Source organism: Anastrepha obliqua, chromosome 3, assembly GCF_027943255.1.
Source record: "Anastrepha obliqua isolate idAnaObli1 chromosome 3, idAnaObli1_1.0, whole genome shotgun sequence".
Classification (NCBI taxonomy): Eukaryota; Metazoa; Arthropoda; class Insecta; order Diptera; family Tephritidae; genus Anastrepha; species Anastrepha obliqua.
In genome coordinates this window covers 45,666,942-45,683,996 of record NC_072894.1, presented here as the reverse complement: position 1 = coordinate 45,683,996, position 17,055 = coordinate 45,666,942, and the positions used below count along the sequence as shown (strand labels likewise).

At 37.0% G+C, this 17,055-nt stretch overlaps 1 protein-coding gene across 1 annotated transcript in view; it reads left to right on the top strand.

The window, feature by feature from the left end:
* Positions 1-17,055, top strand: part of LOC129241944 (collagen alpha-2(IX) chain-like) — a 377,459-nt gene that overhangs the window by 188,647 nt on the left and 171,757 nt on the right. Inside the window, exons 12-13 of the mRNA XM_054878494.1 lie at positions 8,791-8,936; positions 10,290-10,382. Of these exons, the coding sequence (XP_054734469.1) occupies positions 8,791-8,936; positions 10,290-10,382 (239 nt within the window). The remainder of the gene's footprint in view (positions 1-8,790; positions 8,937-10,289; positions 10,383-17,055) is intronic.

Genomic DNA, 17,055 nt, shown 5'->3' with positions numbered 1-17,055 from the left:
TCTTCTTAATTGGCATGATAGCAGCTTCGGCTTGGCCGAATTCAACAAAACGCGCCAGTCGTTTCTTTCTCCCGCGCCAGTTGGATACCCCAAGTCTTTCTCCATCTGATCTGCCCAACGTAGAGGAAGCCTTCCGCTTCCTCTGCTACCACCAGCTGGTACCGCAACGGATAATTTCGTAGCCACAGCGTTTGTATCCATTCGGATAGCATGACCCAGCTAGCGTAGCCGCTAGATCTTTATTCGCTGAGCTATGCCTTTGTAAACGTAAAGCTTATACAGCTCATTATTCCATTGCCTGCGATATTCACCGTTGCCAACGTGCAAAGGTTCAAAAATCTTACGCAGAATCTTTCTCTCAAACACTCCAAGCGTCGCTTTATCGGATGTTGTCACGCAGCTCACTTAGATAGGTAATAATATGCACTAACTACGAAAACCCATTGGGGAACTTGTTTCGGGTAGCGCACATTTTATTTTTGTAGCTTTCCTATTAACTATAAGTTTTTAGTCAAAATTTGTCGCACAGTGTTTCTGCGTCCTTGACATTTTCAGTAAGATACGCTTCCTTTAAGCGAATAATTATAATCAAAAACTTTCACTTTGGTCGCAAAGACGGAAATAAAATCTGTATAGGTAAAACAGGATAAAAGAAAAAAATCCGAGGAAATAAACAAATTGCATTGGGCTTGTCCTCTCTGATTAAACTTTGTTTTTGTTATTGCCAACTGCATTAACAAAATCATTATCATTGTTCTTAACAGTGTTGCCGCACAGCCAACAGAATTGCAAACAGTCATGATAAAGTCATTACATTCAGGCCCGGCAAAATAGGTGGGTACGGTGGGTAGTTGTACCCACTCAGAAAATTCCGGGTGGGTAAAACACCCACCCAGATTTTGATGACATTTTTCGAAAAATTTATGTTTTTTGAGGCTGGCAGTAAAGTACGTGCCAGAAATCAATCAGCTGAATCAAGGTGTATTCATGTTAGGTGTACGCAGTAGCTTTCCCCATGTATTTGTTAGTGTAATTTGAAAGAGACTTGTCAAAGTACAAACGAGAACATAAACACACACACACACAAACAAATGTAAGCGCCTTGATTTTGACAACTAGGCTTGCAATTGAAAATGAAAAAAGTAAAAATCAGCTGTTCAACTAACTCAACCTGCAAGGCTGCCAGTATTCTCCCTTAAAAATCGCCAAAATCACCAAATTTTACTAGCATGTTACAGCTGCTAACTAGGATTGGAAATTATGGAACTATCGAGTTTATCGAAATATGCGTTGGTATTGCGATGCCTACTTTTCCCCACAGTCATTTTGTTATTGCAGAGCCCTAATTTGTGATTTTGAAAAAAATACTGGCAGCCCTGTCGACCTTCATGTCTATTGTTAAAAAGTAGTGATGAAACGAAAATAAAGAAAAGAAACTGGAAAGGGGGTTGAAGTGAAAAGAACGATGGATAAATTTATAGTGCGACGGAAAAGAAATAACGAAGTGAGCGTGGAAGATGCGGTTAGACAAGTCGAGGTGGAACAACTGACAGAAATTCAGTATACTAAAGCTGACGAGCGCGTTGATCTAGTAGATTGCAATCAAAATCAATACCAAGAAAGCAATAAAAACGATATTAAAAAACGTAAGTAAAAAATAGCTTTTTATACACATGTGCATGAAATACATTTATATTTGTATTCATGTTTTTTCAGATACTTCAAAAAGTCTAACCACACCCCCGCGTTTCAAACGCTATAAAGAACAATATCCATGGCTTATAATCAAAAATGATAAAGGATTTTGCACTGATTGTACTGATGCATGCGAACGGAAATTAGTCATCAATTTGCACACGCGTGAAGTCCAATCTAAGAAAGCCTGGGTTGACGACGGTTTTTCAAACTGGAAGCATGGAGCAGATCGACTAAAAATTCATTCAACAACTTGCCTACACCTCAATTGCGTCGAAGCATTATTGAACGTTGCAAAAACTAACGTGGTTCAGCAAATATCGACAGCCCATTTCAAGCAGATGATGGATAATCGTACAGCGTTATTAAAAATGTTCAGCACATTGAAAGCACTGGCTATACAAGGTTTGCCTATAAGAGGAGACAACAATGATGAAAGATCGAACTTCATGACGTTCCTACAGGCCCGTGCAGAAGATGTCGTGGAACTGAAAGCTTGGCTCCAAAGAGATGGTCATAAATGGCTACACCACAGAAGTCAAAATGAAATCCTCGAACTAATGGCCACCACAGTTTCAATGGAAATTATAGAAGACATAAGAAACGCCGAATACTGCTCCATTTTATTGGACGAAACCTCGGATGTATCCCGAATCGAGCAAGTATCTGTTTGTCTGAGAATTGTTTCCGAAGATTTGACAGCAAAAGAACACTTTATTTCATTTTTTTCGACTTCGGACACAAAGGCCAAAACATTGTTCTATCTTGTCGAAGAAATCTTCCAAAAATACAACTTGCCATTGTCAAAAGTCAGGGGTCAGTGTTACGATGGAGCTTCCAATGTTTCTGGCAATATTTCGGGACTGCAGACGCGAATTCTTGAAAAAGAGTCTCGAGCATTGTATGTACACTGCAATGCTCATAATTTAAATCTCGTTGTCCAGGATGCGATTGAAAATATGTCATCAGCAAGAAAATGCATTGGAATATTAAGAGAAATTATAAACTTTGTTAGAGACTCTCCAAAACGAATTGCACAATTCAGAGATTTACAGATTCAAGCGGAAAACGAGGGAGAGGAAAACTTGCCTTCTCTTGCAGCCTATTGCCCGACCAGGTATTGATAAGGAATCGAAATTTCGTCTTTAAAATGTATACACTGAATAAAAAAAATTGGTGCACTAAAATTTTTTTGAATTTCGTTAGACATGGTGCTAAGATGGTATTTCTAAAATCTTGTAATTAAAAAATAGCCAATTATATAACAGGAAAAAAAAAAAGTTTGCACAAAGTTCAGGGGAATTTTTCAAAATTTGCTAAACGGCCATCAAAATGTTCACCTTTTTTGGCAGAATGTTTAGAACTAATTTTTTTTTTGTATGGAAGAAATTAGGCAAAACCCTCGACGAAAAAAATTCTAAAAAATCAGGGAAATTTCGCTTCTTCTAGCTTGCACATTATTACAGTCAAATTGACTGGCCTACAAAACTGCGTACTCAGAAAATTTCTAAAAATTCTGCCAAAAAAGGTGAAAATTTTGATGGCCGTTTAGCAAATTTTGAAAAATTCCCCTGAACTTTGTGCAAACTTTTTTTTCTTCCTGTTATATAATTGGCTATTTTTTAATTACAAGATTTTAGAAATACCATCTTAGCACCATGTCTAACGAAATTCCAAAAAATTTTAGTGCACCAATTTTTTTTTATTCAGTTTAAATCGGCGTGCCATACGAAAACTAACACTAGAAATTTTGTGTCTGAAGAAAACTAACACTTTCACTTTTTGTTTGAAGAAAATGTACTACCTAAAATTGTTTCGTTTTCGCCAGCACAAATTAAAAGTGTTAGTTTTCTTACATCATTTTGAAAGTGTAATTTTTCGTAGGCAATATTAAAAGTGTTAGTTTTCGTATGGCACGTCGAAATATACATACATGTTTAAGATTTTTAGATTTTGTTACTTTCATGATACAGATGGGTTGCACGAATAAAATCTTTAAAAACTGTGAGGGACAATTATGCTCAACTGATGCAATTTTTCCATGATCGCAGTGTCGACAAGGAAATTAACAGTGCAATGTCAGCCAAGGCATCTGGATTCTACGATTACATGGAGTCTTTTGATTGTACGTTTTATTTGAACATGTTAATAGAAATGTTTGATCGCATCGAAATATTGAGCAAAGACCTGCAAAAGATGAATCTTTCCGTCATCGAATCATACGAAAAAGTCGGAGCAGTGACTGACGTTTTAAACGCTTCTCGTGACTCCAAATTTGAAGAAATTTGGCAAAAAAGCGTCCAAGCAGCTGAGGATCTCGAAATTGACGAACCACGAATTCCGCGTCAACGAAAAATTCCGAAACGTCTCGATACAGGTACAACCACAAACGTTCAATTCAAGACTGCAAAAGATTTTTTCAGAAAGTCGTACATCGAAATTTATGATCAATTAATTTCGTCACTGAGAAGGCGATTTGAAAATGATTCCGCGCAATTTTTCAAATTGTTGGAAAGGTTTGCAATCGGTCAGGCCGCAGACATTGATGCCATTGTGAAATTTTATAAAGATGATTTTGACAAAGAACGTTTGCTTAGCGACAGAAACATGTTTATGGAACTTCTAAAAAGACAAAATGAGCAAGCTAATAACTTGAGAGAGGTTGTAGATTTTCTAAAAAAATATGAATGGGTTAGAGGGATTATTCCAGAATTCCAGCGATTTGTTCGCTTGCTCATCACGATTCCTGGCTCATCTTGTTCAAATGAACGAAGTTTTTCTGTTCTCCGTCGACTCAAATCATATTTAAGGTATACAATGTCGCAGGATCGGCTTAATAACATTGCTATTTTACATGTGTATCGCGAGATTACAGACAAACTTGATTTAGAAAAGTTATTAAATCAGTTTATTTCACGAAAAGCAAAGCGCACCGCAATTTTTGCATTGCGCACCTGAGTTTCTATTAAAGTAGGTTGCTTATTTATACGTAGAGTTACGATATTTACCTTAATGATAATATTTTGTAACTTTAATAAGAAATGATAGTAAACAAATTTTTGAAAATTAAAAAAAATCTTTTTTCTTGCCGACATCGCCCCCCCCTTCCTCCTTCACCCTAACCAACTACCCACCCAGGCTGAAAGTCTTCTGCCGGGCCTGATTACATTAATGAGTAAATGGTATTTGCCACATTCCCGACGGAACTTCATTTCTGTTGGCGGCTTTAACGCCCCGATTCACTGCCAACAACTACATTTGTGCACTCACTGCCCTTCGTAGTGCTCTTTTGCTTTTTCTGCAGCTCTCGCATTTCCTTATTTTTAGTTTCTGCATACAATAATAATGTTATTGTTGTTGCACTTCCGCAACGCTGCACGATTACAATCACTACTGCCAGCTGGTTTATGCTTCTCCTTTTCGTTTTTCATCTTTCTTTCTGCAGCAAAGAAGAAAGGTCGTAAAGCACATACAATGCAATAATTTAATTTATAAAAAGGGAAATATAAATACAAATATACATATTTATAAAGAGAAATTAAAATCGCAATTATTTCGAACAAAATGATTTTTTCAAGATGGTGAAGAAAAGGAAGAAGCTTTGCATCAAGCATATTTTCAAAATTAATTTTTTCATAAACTGAAGTGAGTTAATACAGTCACCGCCATTAACTACAGACTCATATAAATATCTGCAATATTTAGCAATCCCTTGGTCACCAATGTCTGGAACGGTTGTTACGGATCTCTGGTTAATTGTTTCTTCTTTTTCTCATCTATATTTTGCCTTGCTTACAAGGAGCGTAATCTATTTATTTGCCATTTCATAAGTCAATTGAGAGGTGCAGAGCATGTACAGGCGAATGAAATGGTAATTCCACGAGCGAAGAAAGCTAAATTAGGTTACAAGAACGGGCGGAGATTTAATCTTGACATATAAAAAGTCAGCAAGGATTTTATCCAATTTCCAAAATATTTATCAACTTTATTGCCACCTTTATTTCTTCTTTCTCTAGTGAGTTGAAAATTTTATCTCCCCCAACAGATGGAATCAACTCATGAAAATATTCGTGCTATCGTTTATCACGATTTTGTACGTGGATTATCTAGATAAGAGTGCATTGATCGACTTAATTCGATTTATGGCTTTAAAATGCCACACTTAACCACTGTGAGACGAGTTAGCTACAACGAGTTCAAACGTGGCCGTCGTTCCTTGCAAGATGAATTTCGAGAAGGCCGTCCAAACAAGGTTGTTGTGCCAGAAACAATCAATGTTGTACATCAATTGATAACGCAAGACAGAGGCATCCTCGGGCAATAATCAACCGAGCATATCTTCAATTTTACATGAACATTTGTTCTTTGTTGGATCTATACATCTGAGCCGAAAGCAAAACGGCAGTCGACAGTAAGGACGTTCCAAAACGAGTTGAATAAAACAAAAGTTGTTCGCGGAAAAAGAACCGGAAGGCAAATGTTTGCTTCATTCCTGTTTTATTGAAAAATCTGGTCATATCGCAACTACACCACTATAAAAAATTAAAACAGTCAATTCTGATTGGTACAAAACAATTTGTTTGCCAGAAGTATTCATAAAATTAAGGAACCGCCAAAGACGAATCGTCACCAAGACAATGCGAGCTCTCACATATCGCTTCACACAAGAGAGTGTTTGAGTACTCAAAAGTTTAAGTAATAAGTCAACCGCCTTACGGCCCTGATTTGGCATCTAATGATTTGTTTTTGTTGCCACACATCAAAAAAAATTTCCGAGGTCAATATTTTTCATTGCTTGAAGAAGCTGTAAAAGCCATTAAACTTGAAGCTCGTTGTGAAAGTATCCACTTCTAAGAAGCAAAAGTTCTTTTGGAATTAGTTCAAGCGAATGCAGGACTGTATTGGCTTTCAACGAGATTATTTTGCAAAACAGTAAGGCCTTGTTCATTATTATTTTGCATTGTGAAGCACAAAACTTAAAAGATTACCCTCGAGCCTGTGGATACCTTTGGTTGACTGGTGCAATAATATTTGCAAGCTTGGAATCAAAGCTTAATGCGGTCTGTAAAATAGTTCACGAAACAGTTGGAGGTAGAGGAATTCTGAGCATTGCTGAATTTCTAATTATTGTTGTTGTTTAATGGTGAACCGTTAATCGTAAAGGTGACTGATTGTGGTGCATTTTTAAAAGAGATATTAGGAAAAATTCAGAGTCATCTATATAGTGGATTCTGTTTAAAAAATTAAAACAAATAAACAAAAAAAACCTTTTCAATATATTTTTGATTTATTTGAAAGAACAAACATTCTCATTATATATGAAACACGATTTCTTTCATGTGGCTAAGATGGCAGCAGCGCATCCTGTTCACTCTGTTAACTAAGATCTTAGTGACGGTTTCTGGAATGTTTCCAGATTTCACGAATTGACTGCTCGTTATTCGTTTTAGAAGCGTAAATCGTTAATCGAGGCTTATCTTATACGATGGGTTGTGGTGTGGGAATTTGGGACTGGGAACTTCGTTGCTTAATTTTTGTACTTATCTGGCTACTGAGGAGCCAGGTGTAGAGCTTCACGCATGAAACATTTAATTGTTGGGATTGTTACCTGAGCAGTTTGTACATAGCGTGTACGAGGAAGGAGGTAAATTGGATGAGGAGATAAATTCCATGAAATACCTTTGCAGTAATTGCCAATGTGGCCAAGGCTTTGGCAAATCTTACACCGCATTGAGTTGGTGCAGTAATGTTGCATTTTGGCATTTCGCCAAGTAACTTCCGCTCTTTCGGGTCAGAAGTAAGTAAGACAACTCCAGTGAATTGTGAAACACTTTCTAAAGTTTCAGAAATTTGTTGCACTCCGACTGCGCCTTATTGCCTTATGTTTTCGATTATTTCTTCATTACTCACTTTTTAGAGGCAATCTGCATAAATTGTTGCCTTTACACTACCAAGCCTCATATGATATTTTATATCAGTATCACAAAGGCCAGTTAACTTTTTAAATGATATAATAATTTTTTACAAGCAGCAGAAAATAACCGGTGCGTGGCTCCGATATCAAAATAGCTGATGTGCCATTTGCAACACTTTATGCAAAGCGAAACTAGAATATTTGGAAATCGATAATAAATTTAGAATTTTTGTTTTTTGTCTAAGACTATTCAGGAAAATTAAGTGGGGTATAAAAACATGGCTATCTTTTTGATTGAAACTCAAGCCTAATATTCTCGAGATTAAACGTGCACCTTTACCGGATGTCTACTATATGAAATAGACAAAAGCGAAACAGTAACTTAAAATATAGCGAAAACACGTCTACTCAGATCGAACACCTATCAGGAGCTCATGAACTATCATACATAAATGCAAACTAAAATTTATTTAAATATTAAGTAATGAAACAATACGACTGAAGCGTAATCATATCTTAGACTTGCCATTTCTCTAGTTTTGCTGAATTAAATTATTTATCCAACACTAAATAAAAAACAAAATACATAAGTTCCTATATGAAGATAAGCAACTCATTAGTACAAATGAAATTTAATACATTTAAGATACAAGATTTGAACAAATATCATAATTTTATATGTAGTTTTGCATTTGTGCAAATACTACCGCTGCTATTAGATTATAAGACCTAATTTGCTGAATATCATTGTATTAAGATAGATTGCAAATAAAATATTTACACAAAAAAGAAACCAAAAAAAAAATTATTAAGTTAAGTATTATGTGTGCATATAAATATATTACAAATGTGTATATACTTTCGCATGATCATTATTTGTACTTTTACTCTCACACCTACATTAACAATCAATCAATTACATACGAGTACAATTACATACGAGTATATTATTAGTATATTTTGCCACTATTACGGAAGAATTTATTTTTTCTTAACATTTGTTTTTGATTAGCTTAGTTGGCTTTATGATATTGCTACTAAAATATTTTTCTTTATTTACATAGATCACATTTTGAATTATTCTCTTGTTCTATTTTCCTCTCAACTCAATGCAACCCTCTGCTTGTCAACGTCTGTTTATCTGAATATCTTAAATGGGTAATAACAATAAAACTTCATAGGTCCACCCGGTCCACCAGGTCCACCAGGCCCACCCAGCCACTCGCGTCATGACGATGAGGAAACACCATATTTTTCAGCATCATCATGGAATATGCGAATTGTACCTGGTGCGGTGACATTCCCAAATATCGATGAAATGACAAAGGTAAATATCGTAAAATATTGAACAGAAATTTTTTATTGAATCAAAAAATAAATACGAGAACATTGTTGTAGGACTGTAACTTGTAGTACTTCCCAAAAACTTGATTCTTTGTGAACTGAGCTCGCTTTTAGCTCTCGCCGCTTAGCCTGTATAGCGCATAATACTGTGTTCAGACATGCACTTTAATTTCGCAATTAGGCACTTAAACAATTAGAGCCTTAGTTGAGCCAAAATTTACGATACAAAACCTTAATTGCACATAAATTACGGCAGACTTCTCAAGTAATTTTGTGTAGTGCATTTAATGAGAAAAGCAAAGTCTGCTCCAAGAATATGTAACGAAAAAGGAATCGCGTAAAAATAAGTAGTTGTTGTAAATGTAAACAATTTTTATATAAAATTATACGAAACACATACCTCTAAGGCGCAGCTCTAAAGTCGAACCTCCTAAATTTAGAAGAAACTAACTTTTATTAATGCAAAGCTAATATAAAGGCTCGAATCTTCGTCTATGAAACACCAAAATGAAGAAAAAGTTTTTTTCTAATAGCAGTGGCCCGCTGACAGGCAATGGCAAGCCCCCGAGTGTACTTGTGCCATGAAAAAGCCCCACATAAAAAATCATTTGCCTTTCCGAGTCGGCTTAATCAGCTGTCGATCAGCCCAGGCATCGGCAATTCTGCCAAGTATTGAAACAAGTTTCAGGGTGCGCTCTCATACAAAATGAGAGAATTTCGCATCTTACTCGTATTATCTATGGTTCAGTCGGCAGTGTAGTATCGTGAAAAATGGCTGCATTGATGTTTTTCGTATATCACCAACGCAATCTCAAGTTATTCGTAAGTAAACCACTATCTTGAACCCGATTACATCAGGCAATCAGCTCATTCATTCTTTATTAGCCGGTTAACGGCCTGATGTTGGCCACACCTCTGCAATCTGTACATCGTGAATGGAGCCGTTACGCTTTGCTTCCGTATGCTGCCTGTAGAATAAATGAATGAATTCGAGTAAAAACAAAAAATTCCTCAGAGGAAGTTTGAAAGGCTTAAAATATTCATTAGTTTGTCAAAATGAAAGCAAAATTAGCTCATTAGAGCGAATCCTTTTTTTTGTTTTTACTTTTGCGTTAATATTTGGTCCGATTAAACGGTGTAACTAAAGCGTGACTATTATTACGATTTACTTTTATGCCTGTTCATCATTTATCCGCGCGACAGATGTAGTTTCATATGGAACAAACAAAATAACATATGCTCTATAAGCGTATATACATTCATATACAAACACATAAAGTACATTGTGCATATGTATGTTCATAAGAATAAAATATTTTGTCTTTTTCCGCTATAGAAATCAGCAATGAATCCACCAGGCACATTGGCCTACATCACGGAAGAGGAAGCGCTGCTGGTGCGCGTCAACAAGGGTTGGCAATATATTGCGGTAAGTGTGTGTGTTGGCGTTACATTTCTGCATTCGTATGTCTGGTATTTTTTATTATTATTATTATTTTATTTTTTTGGCAAGAATGGCGATAGTTATGTACATTCATAAAAATTATATATGAAAAATTACAAACAAGAAAGGTTTTACCAGAAATTGTAGACAAAAAATTTATACGTGCAAATAGGAGAATTGTGCCAGAAACACAATATGTGACACCCTTATATGTTTATGACGTTTTGGCGCCTATGATATGAAAAAAATGTATTTGCAGTTGTTTGCATAAAAACTATATGTATATATGCATACATATATGTGCATATATATTTAGTTTTTTTATGATTTTTTCATATGTATTTTCCTTTGAATAGGAAACACCTGCTCTGATTAATTTTTGTATATGACGATACGCAGAAAAATCGTGCGTGAAAAACTTCAATGATTAACAAAGTAATTTTAATTTATATTTCAGCATATTTCATTGACAACAGTGTATTCTAAAAATAATACCGTTTTTTTAGTGCGTGTTATTAGAAAAATAATAATACTGTTTTTTTAATGCTCTAAATTTTTTGTAATTGCATTTGTATAGTAAAATGTTGGTAGGTAGGTAGGTATAGTGGTTGTCAGTCGACACACCTAGGCCTGCTATAGGCCCATTGTGATACCACCGGGGCTATCCCCCCTTTCACTCTGCATACATTGTGCTCATTGAACCAACCTGTGGTTTTAATATATTCTACAAGACTTGTTATTTTTATATTGGCTACCTCTGCCAAGTTATTCAGGGAACTTTTTCCTAAAATAGTGAACCTTCTTCTATCCAGAGCCAAGTACCCGCACAGCAAGTGTTCTATAGTCTCCTCTTCTTCGATGTCGTTACAGTTTCTGCAATAGTCGTTATAGGGCGCTCCCAGTCTGCTGGCATGCCTGCCAATCAGGCAATGCCCTGTTAGGACTCCAAGAAGATTTCTCATGTTTTTCCTGTTAGCTTCAACAGTCGGCCCATGTTCCATTCCGGCCACGTCATTCTACTATTTGCACAGGTTAGGGACTGAGACCATAGCCTGTTGGCAGCACTGATAGCGTGTTTATCTATAAGCATCTGACAAGTTGTTAAAGGTATAGGTATGTTTGCTTTGTCTGGTTGGATCGGTAATGTGGTACCCAATCTCGCTAATTCATCTGCTTTGCAGTTGCCTTCTATGTCTCTATGACCCGGCACCCAGAGCAGGTTTATTACAAAGTACTGTGATAGTTCTGTCAAAACGTCGATATATTCTTTTACTGTCTTCGAGTTAATATTAGACGATTTTAAAGCTTTCAGGGCCGATTGGCTATCTAAATATATGTTTATATCTCTTGTTGTGGGGATACTTTTATTTAGAGCTAGTAGGCCTTCTCTGATAGCAATATTTCAGCTTGAAATACACTGCAATGATCCGGTAACCGGAATGAGATGTTGGCATTCATTCCTCCGACTACTTGATCATTTAGCTTGGAACAATCAGTATAGATCCTGATACCGCTTCTTTGTCCATCACCACATTGTCCCATAGGATGTATTTAAATGCAACTCTACTGAGCTACAAAAGTCTGTCGTTTGATGTAGGAAGGGGTATTTGTCTAGTATTCTTGCGTGACCTCTTCTGTTAGTGGCTAAGTTAGAAGATTATCTTAATCTAAGTGCCGATTTCGCCGCCAGCTGTTTGCTGTGGGCCTCAATCGGTAATAGGGGAAGCATGACATTCATCGCTGCCGTGGGTGTAGTCTTTAGTACCCCGCTTATGCAGAGACTAGCACCCCTTAGAATACTTTCTAGGCATTTTACTGTTGTTATTTTCTCGAGTGTTAGCTACCAGACTAAGACACCGTATGTTATGATAGGCCGTACCACTGCTGTATATAGCCGGTGTACTATTTTTGCGGTTAGGCTCCATTTTGCCCGCACAATTCTTTTGCATGTATAGAGTGCTGTAGCTGCTTTTTTATTCTATCATTAATCGTATATTTCCACGAGAGCTTCCTATCTAATACTAGTCCTAGGTAGCTCGAAATGTTGATAAAAATTAAGTTTCTTTGTATTAGGGTATTCATATTTGTCAACTTTCGGAATGTAGCTGCGTCGTTCCTATTACTTAAGCAATACATTTTTTATATTTTCTGTAATATACAAATTGAGTTTTAGATGTCGCTACCACATGTCAAAGTTTGAGAAAATAATAACTACTATTTGAATTACTTGCATTTGTCGATGTGGACCTTTTTCCACTCATATTCCCAGGTATGAGTGGGAAGGGTGTCACATTTGGCGGCAAAGCATGGCAAACATGTTCGCAGTTCGACGGAAGGGTTGGCGGGGGAGTTTTCAAACTCAAACATTAAACTCAAATTCAGGCTTCCGGACCACTGTAGTATTTTCTAAGCGGAGGTATCCGCAATTAAGGAAGCAGTGGATTGGTTGCTCCGATAGCCAAGCGGCAATTAGGGCCTTGGGCTCGTTGTGTGCCTTCCAGGTTGGTCGGGGAATGTCTGGCTTCTCTCTCGATTGCATTCGAATACTTTCACATCGGGCTCATTTGGGTTCCCGGTCACAGCGGAATAGAGGGAAACTGCTGGGCTGATGAGCTGGCCAGACAGGGAGCTTTGGGGACGATTTCATTGTGGGAGGATTGGGGTTCTCTTGAGAACCTGTGGTCTACTCCTGGAAAGATGTACCTCGAGTCAACTCAGCGAGCTCTGGGCTAGTGCGCAAACGTGCAAGCTCACGAGATCCTTCTGGCCACGGGTAGATCGGGGACAATCGAGGGAACTCCTAAGGCTAACAAAGCCCCAGCTCTCCTCTCCCCTTTATGGCATCACAACGGACGCATTTTTGAATATTTGTCGAAGCGCGCCCAAGGGCTGCCTTTTAACCTAACCTAACCTAACGCAAATGTAGTATCAGGTCAGTCCATAAGTTCGTGCGTATTTTAATATAATATTATAAAATTCATAATTTCAATTTTGTACGATTTTTGCATTCAAAAAAGTATTCGCGGAATATAACGGAAGTATTTATATCTTCTTTGATATAATATATTGTGAATTCAACAAGGGATTTTAATCGCGGATAGAAGCACGTGTTGTTATAAAATAAAATGGAATCTTCGAACGCGTATAAGAGCCATATTTTATATTTTTTTATAAAAGTAGTAAAAATGCAACAACTGCTGCTGCATAAATAAACACTGTTCACGGAGAGGATACCGTGAGTGTAAAGACTGCGCAAAGGTGGTTTTCAAAATTCCGAAGTGGTAACTGCGACGTGGAGGATGCCCCACGCGCTGATCTTTAACTCTGGCGCCTTGTTCGAACTCGTGGAAGCTGACCCAAATTTAACAGTCGATATGACAGTTCAGAGGTTAAATTCATCGCATGTAACAGTTCACAGGCACCTGGTTCAGTGGAGAAAGATTTTAAAGCTGGGAAAATTGGTTCCACAAAGACTTTCCGTCGCTAGCCTTCAACAGAGAGTGAATGTGTACTCTCAGCTGCTACAACGGCTTGAAAATGAAAGTATTTCGAACCGTATTGTTACTGGTGATGAAAAATGGGTCCTTTGAAATATTCTTGTTCGCAAATGCCAATGGTTAGATAAAGATGAAATACCAGAACCGACCCCAGGAGATGGCCTTCACCACAAGAAGATTCTCCTGTCTATTTGGTGGGATATGGCCGGTATTGTTTATTATGAACTTCTGGAACCAAACCAGATGATAACTGCTGATAACCAAGGGCTGCCGCCCCAGTACACTAGCCCTGTCTAGTGTACCGTATTTTACCCCCATTCCCATGGCAGCCGGTTCTACGTTACCGGAATGACTCGGGTTTTTATTCCCGACCAAGGGCTGCCGCCCCAGTATACTAGCCCTGTCTAGTGTACCGTATTTTTTGTATTTTTTTTTTTTATAACTGCTGATCATTATTCCCATCAGCTATTAAACCTGAATGAGACATTTAACAAGAATCGACCGTTTTAGTGAATAGACGCAAAGTTTTGTTTCACCACGACAACGCAAGACCTCATACCGCAAGGCAAACGTTAGGCAAGCTGAACGGATGGGAGCGAAAAAAAACAGCTGATACAATTAAGCAAAAAGAAGAAAATGCAACAATAATTATTTAAAAACAAAATATTAACCTTCGGAAGATAAACCTTTTCCACAAATAGAGTTACATTTTTTATTTAGACTTTTTTGGCTTTAGACTTTAATGGCAATTTCATAAGAATTATTTAGTGAATAAGGAGGAACATTTTTTATCTGATTTCGATGATGAAATAATTGATTTTGATGATAGTGTCATAGATGTTTCCATATATGGTGTACACTTTCTTCTGACGTTGACTGTATATGCAAAAGAAGTACGCAAACTCCACATTCGGGTAAATTTCACACAGTCACTTTTTTATCTGCATAAATTCGGTGCGCATCATTACTAAGACTTACTGCATGAATTCCAAGAATACAACCGGCGTTGCTAAAAGACAGCTTAAGGTATTCTTAGTTCTAGGTGCAGATGTTAGAAATAAACAAACCGCAACCCATCAAATATTTTGTGTGGTGAATCACACCCCAGTGTGCCTACCGAAGGTTAAGTGTCAAAAATACTTCCTGGTGCCTACACACTTACTGACTCCAAATCAATGACAAAGGAAATTACAAGAATTTAACGAAAACATATTAAATAAAAATTGCTCCCAAAGGCTGCATTACTTTATTGACAATTCAGATGATTTGACGTGCCGGGAACGATAAAGGCAGCAGCAGCGAAAAACAAACAAACAATAAAAAGCAATGGAATTACTGTAAAAGTTTGTAAAACATGTGAAAAAAAAAACAATATAATGATTTTGGGTGCTCAACCCTATATACAAAACTACACATTCTACTATACCCAGCTCAAAGTAACCCCCACTCAAGTGAAATTTCTAGTAGCGCACGCTTGTTGACTTGTTGTATAGTCTGCTGGCGGCAATAAAAACAACAACATCAAAGGCTATAATAACCAAAGATTGCCTTGACATAACGATTGCTGTGATTGCTTGAAGATTTTTATTTGCTTATCGACTACACTTGAGAAAGTGAGCACCAACATCGACTTGAAAAGACTCAAACGCAATGAGTTTTTTACAGTTGAACATACTGGAGAAAAATGTAAATAAAAATAACGATTGAAAAAATTGCCAAGAACCTTTTACGCTTCCCTCGTGTCAGCGAGCATATAAATTGACAAACATTGTAGTTCGATGGCTTGCACATTTTGTGCAAGAAACAAATTTGAGTACGCAAAAAAAGGAAAAAGTACACAAAATAAAGCACTTGACTTAGAAGCGTCAAACAGCTTTCCATTTTAGTATCTACACATTCAATTTCCTACTTTTCTAGAAAATGAACTTAGGAAATCTCCGGAAAACTGCTTTAATCTCAAGTCACTTTCGTTCTTCGTTTTACTGCTATATATACTTGGACGAAAAGTTTATATTTTCAATCATTACATCTTTATCCTTGACAGCCATCTCTTGAAATCTCAGCGATCAGCCTATTGACTGCTATTTGCTCGTTTTGGCTCAACTTGGCTATTGCTTATTGCACAATAAAGTTGACATTTGTTACTTAAGTGTCAATATTGTTTGTGTCCTTGCACTCGATAAATGCCACTTCAGAGCAGCGTGACGCTTTTCTCTGCTACTTCTTCACATTCTCAATAAGTTTTCCAGCAGTTACAATACCACTTCAAATGAAAACATACACACACATGCTGCACGAACCGAAAGGCATTTGAGTAGTAATAAGTAAAGCCAAGATGGTTAGGTAATTTCGTGACTTTTGCTACAGCAAACTACAATAACCACATAATCAATTAGTTACATTACAACAGCAATACTATGCAGCTGTAAAAGCAATAATATTAAATTCAAAAATACGTGATTCTGCGAGTAAATGAAACTAAATAAAAATACCCACCAATTTCATGGCGGTAGTGATATTATATAAATTCGCTTAGCTTAGAAAACTCACTATTTAGATAAATATATAACATTTTTGAACACAACGAAACTCGGAATTGATTGGTGTGATGCAGTAATCAGATCTAGTACATCTGTCTGCGCCTATCATAAATTAGTAGTACAAAATACTAATTTCTGGTTCAAGGTATACTGATAGTCGGTTCTTCGTTACCGGCCAAGGACTGTCACTCCAATAGAACTCCTTTTACATCTATGGGGCATGTTTATGCTGCTACAATAACAGCAACTAATTTCTGGTTCTCTCAACTTATATTTTTTTTACCGAGAATTTGTCTTCTCCAATTCACTCATTCAAATTTTCCATGCCGATAACCAGTTAGCTTCTTACGTACGCCGCGTCGTCTGAGTAACATTCGCGTTTAGCTTCGTTGGAAGTGTAAAGCGCAGCATAAACATCACCTCCATGCTAACTGACTATGTAACTATTTTATGCTAGCTTCCGAAATGTCTAAGTGACAAACTGTCTTGGCAGCTGGTTGACTGCCTGAATGAGCTGCTACAGTCGCCAGCAACCGATTGTGAGTGACAACCCACAAATATCTAACCATAAGAATCATACAGCATTTTCATTTGCTGCTTTTGCCAGTTTATTTCCATGCC